General features: G+C 48.4%; 2 protein-coding genes across 2 annotated transcripts; one reads left to right on the plus strand and one right to left on the minus strand.

The window, feature by feature from the left end:
- The first annotated feature begins 1,070 nt into the window (after positions 1-1,070).
- LOC138372579 (serine/arginine-rich splicing factor 8-like) lies at positions 1,071-1,514 on the plus strand. Its single transcript, XM_069338061.1, has one exon. The coding sequence runs from the start codon at positions 1,071-1,073 to the stop codon at positions 1,512-1,514; it is 444 nt and encodes a 147-aa protein (XP_069194162.1).
- A 1,870-nt stretch (positions 1,515-3,384) lies between these two features.
- LOC138372580 (involucrin-like) lies at positions 3,385-3,888 on the minus strand. Its single transcript, XM_069338062.1, has one exon. It carries the CDS (start codon positions 3,886-3,888, stop codon positions 3,385-3,387), a length of 504 nt encoding a protein of 167 aa, XP_069194163.1.
- Positions 3,889-4,547: the final 659 nt, after the last annotated feature.

Consider the following 4,547-nt stretch of genomic DNA (forward strand, 5'->3'; position numbering starts at 1 on the left):
TTTTCCGAGATCAGTATGTAATGATTACTAAAAAAAAATTCTTCAAACTACTTAGGGTGTAGGTGGCGGGCAGTGCCAAAAATCATCGTGGGGGTGTGAATGTGACCCTGGCACCCTGTTTCCTTTATAATTCTGGTGACTCCGACCAGCCTATGTTCATCCCGTACCCCAGATCATTCCCTCTGTTAAGTTGGCTGAGGTTAGGACCAAGCGTCTGTCCTTCTATTTTGTACAGGCAATCAGACAGAAATTCTCTCATATATGAGCCTCAAATCTCCTGCTCCTAGAGTGGGAGTGTACAGTAGCTCTACCAACCAAGCTATGAGCAGCGAAAATAAGAAAAGGATTCCATGAGCAACTAACTGCTGCTCAACTGGAACCTTAAGCCTTCCCCTGGGCTGCCGCTCAAGCATGGAGTAATTAGGTTATCCACGCCCACCGTCATATTTATTATTAACCACAATAAACATAGGTAATGACATTTCATTCACTTGGGGGCAGTAGGAGGCTCGAACTTCCGACCCACAGAATGGGTGATGGTAGCTCGAACAATCACGATATGAACACCCACAATGATAAAGGATTCCTAAACCAACGAACCGCTACTCAACTGGAACTTCAGATAGATAGATAGATAGATAGATAGATAGATAGATAGATAGATAGATAGATAGATAGATTGATAGATATAATCCACAAAAATTATTATATTGAATAGAGGCAGTAGCTGCATTTTATCAGAATAAAATAAATAAATTTCGTCGTGTTAATCAAGCCGTTCCATCGCCTGCAATAGATTTTAATGAGGGACACTCAAGGTTGCACTTACACTCTGCAAACCGTTACCAGGTCCTCCAATCACAGGGAGTCAAGCAGCCACGATAACTGCGTCGGGAGTTAAATACAGTTAATTAGCGAGAGTGTTTGAATAGATCAGGTGGAACACTTACCAATATTAAGTGGATACACGTTTGGCAAAGTCGATATCGTAATGCGAGGTGGGGAGTCTATTGACGGGACGGTTCATCAGGCGATCGTTTGGGAGGAGGGGGGGTAGCTTTCGTTATCGCATGCGCTCAAGATACGCGTCTGAATACTCGCGCTCAAGATACACGTCTGGATACTCGCGCTCAAGATACACGTCTGGATACTCGCGCTCAAGTTACACGTCTGGATACTCGCGCTCAAGTTACACGTCTGGATACTCGCCCTCAAGATACACGTCTGGATACTCGCGCTCAAGATACACGTCTGGTTACTCGCGCTCAAGATACACGTCTGGATACTCGCGCTCAAGATACACGTCTGGATACTCGCGCTCAAGATACACGTCTGGATACTCGCGCTCAAGATACACGTCTGGATACTCGCGCTCAAGATACACGTCTGGATACTCGCCCTCAAGTTACCCGTCTGGATACTCGCGCTCAAGTTACACGTCTGGATACTCGCGCTCAAGGTTCTGGATCCTGAAGTCCGCGACAGCATTTGCGAGCGAAGTACAGACCAGATGAGTTGAGAGGCGGAGACGTTTTTAGTTGTTCTATAATATTGGTTACTTGTAGGTACCTATTTACCTGTAGGTACCTCAAGGTAAGGCAAGGTAGGTGAAGCGAAAAGTTGAGTTGTTGTAGCAACTCAACTATTCACTAGTATTCAACTACTATTTGTAGTTGAATAGTGGAGCAACTTTATGCACTAGAATGTTGTGGCTGACTTCACTTGACGTGATAGCTTGAGTAAGTGGCTGAAGGTCTCAGTTGACGTGCGATTTTCACTAACATGATGTTGGAGAGCTCACTAGATGAGTTGGAGAGCTCATCTGCTGATTCATCTTAATGAGCAAGTGGTTGAAGGCTTCACTTGAAGAGTCAACTTGATGAGTATGTTGAAGGAGACCTTACCAGCGGGAGGCAGAATGGGAGGTAATTCTCTGTGGAGAAACAAATTTCCATAGGTAGAAGGATGTCTGTGTTTGACCGTGCAAAAGGGATATTATCATTTTTTTGGACTTTTTCTTTTAAGTCGAAAAAAGTTTTAAGTTTTTTAAGTTTTCTTTTATTTTATGACTTTTTTCTTTCTCTTTACTTTTTTTTTTACCCTAACTCATTGGGGTATAGAAAACACCATCTAGCTGAGACGTATCGGATGTGGCTATGGACGTATCCTTTGTCAGTGGATTCGACTGATAGCATATGCGGACTCAATAATGTACTTATAAATTACCCACTCACATGAACGTCATAAAGCTAGGTGAGTAAATACACGCACGAACACACACACACACACACACACTCGTAGGGGGCCGGCCGACCGAGCGGACAGCACGCTGGACACATGATCCTGTGGTCCAAGGTTCGAACCCGGGCGCCGGCGAGAAACAATGGGCAGAGTTTCTTTCACCCTGTGCCCCTGTTACCTAGCAGTAAATAGGTACCTGGGAGTTAGTCAGCTGTCACGGACTGCTTCCTGTGTGTATGTGGGGGGGGGGGAAATAGTAATAGTAGCTAGAAAGCAGTTCATTGACAGTTGAGAGGCGGGAAGAAAGAGCAGAGCTCAACCCCCGCAAGCACAACTAGGTGAATACACACACACACACACACACACACACACACACACACACACACACACACACACACACACACACACACACACACAGCACACGCACTAGGGGACACAGGTAGAAATTGAGTGACCAAATGAGCCACAGATATATTAGAAAGAACTTTTTTAGTGTCAGAGTGGTTGACAAATGGAATGCAATAGGAAGAGATGTAGTGAAGACTCCATACACAGTTTAAAGTGTGTATATGTAGAGCCCAGTAGGCTGAGGAACCTGTACACCAGTTGATTGACAGTTGAGAGGCGGGACCAAAGAGCCAGAGCTCAACCCCTGCAAGCACAAATAGGTGAGTACAAATAGATAAGTACACACACACACACACACACACACACACACACACACACACACACACACACACACACACACACACACACACACACACACACACACATACACACACACATATACACACACACACACAGACACGCACACGCACAAACACCGCAAACTCAAGTCGAACCTCTCGCTAAACCAGATGCACTTAGACTGGTAAGTACAATGATGGCCTAGCTTCTTGCATGTCGACTTTCTATCCGCGATGGTTAAAGTGATTGGGAACCTTCCTCTCAATCCTTCACCTTGTTCCAGCTCCTGTCCATTGCTCCTGCTCCTGTCCATTGCCCCTGCTTCTGTCCATTGCCCCTGCTCCTGTCCATTGCCCCTGCTTCTGTCCATTGTGCCACCACCTGTTCAGTCCTAATATTCCTGCCTTATATTATATAATCATATTGGCTAACAGCTTTCTCTTCATAATTTCCATTCTAACTTCCTCTCCAGCACAGCTTCCACTCTCCCAGGTACACCTCTCCCTCTCCCAGGTACACCTCTCCCTCTCCCAGGTACACCTCTTCCTCTCCCAGGTACACCTCTCCCTCTCCCAGGTACACCTTTCCCTCTCCCAGGTACACCTTTCCCTCTCCCAGGTACACCTCTCCCTCTCCCAGGTACATCTCTCCCTCTCCCAGGTACACCTCTTCCTCTCCCAGGTACACCTCTTCCTCTCCCAGGTACACCTTTCCCTCTCCCAGGTACACCTCTCCTTCTCCCAGGTACACCTTTCCCTCTCCCAGGTACACCTTTCCCTCTCCCAGGTACACCTCTCCCTCTCCCAGGTACACCTCTCCCTCTCCCAGGTACATCTCTCCCTCTCCCAGGTACACCTCTTCCTCTCCCAGGTACACCTCTTCCTCTCCCAGGTACACCTTTCCCTCTCCCAGGTACACCTCTCCCTCTCCCAGGTACACCTCTCCCTCTCCCAGGTACATCTCTCCCTCTCCCAGGTACACCTCTTCCTCTCCCAGGTACACCTCTTCCTCTCCCAGGTACACCTTTCCCTCTCCCAGGAACACCTTTCCCTCTCCCAGGTACACCTCTCCCTCTCCCAGGTACACCTCTCCCTCTCCCAGGTACACCTCTCCCTCTCCCAGGTACACCTCTCCCTCTCCCAGGTACACCTCTCACTCTCCCAGGTACACCTCTCCCTCTCCCAGGTACACCTCTCACTCTCCCAGGTACACCTCTCCCTCTCCCAGGTACACCTCTCACTCTCCCAGGTACACCTCTCCCTCTCCCAGGTACACCTCTCACTCTCCCAGGTACACCTCTCCCTCTCCCAGGTACACCTCTCACTCTCCCAGGTACACCTCTCCCTCTCCCAGGAACACCTTTCCCTCTCCCAGGTACACCTCTCACTCTCCTAGGTACACCTCTCCCTCTCCCAGGTACACCTCTCCCTCTCCCAGGTACACCTCTCCCTCTCCCAGGTACACCTCTCCCTCTCCTAGGTACACCTCTCACTCTCCCAGGTACACCTCTCCCTCTCCCAGGTACACCTCTCCCTCTCCGCTGTAACGGAAATATAATATTTAAGCTCATCCTTTAATCATTCTCTACCAAGCACCGGGCGACCTCCAATGACACATTC

Source organism: Procambarus clarkii, chromosome 39, assembly GCF_040958095.1.
Source record: "Procambarus clarkii isolate CNS0578487 chromosome 39, FALCON_Pclarkii_2.0, whole genome shotgun sequence".
NCBI classification, from domain to species: domain Eukaryota; kingdom Metazoa; phylum Arthropoda; class Malacostraca; order Decapoda; family Cambaridae; genus Procambarus; species Procambarus clarkii.

Bases quoted from the DNA above. Each gene is read 5' to 3' on its own strand.
- LOC138372580 (XM_069338062.1), bottom strand. From the start codon at position 3,888: ATGTACCTGGGAGAGGGAGAGGTGTACCTGGGAGAGGGAGAGGTGTAC.
- LOC138372579 (XM_069338061.1), top strand. From the start codon at position 1,071: ATGCGCTCAAGATACGCGTCTGAATACTCGCGCTCAAGATACACGTCT.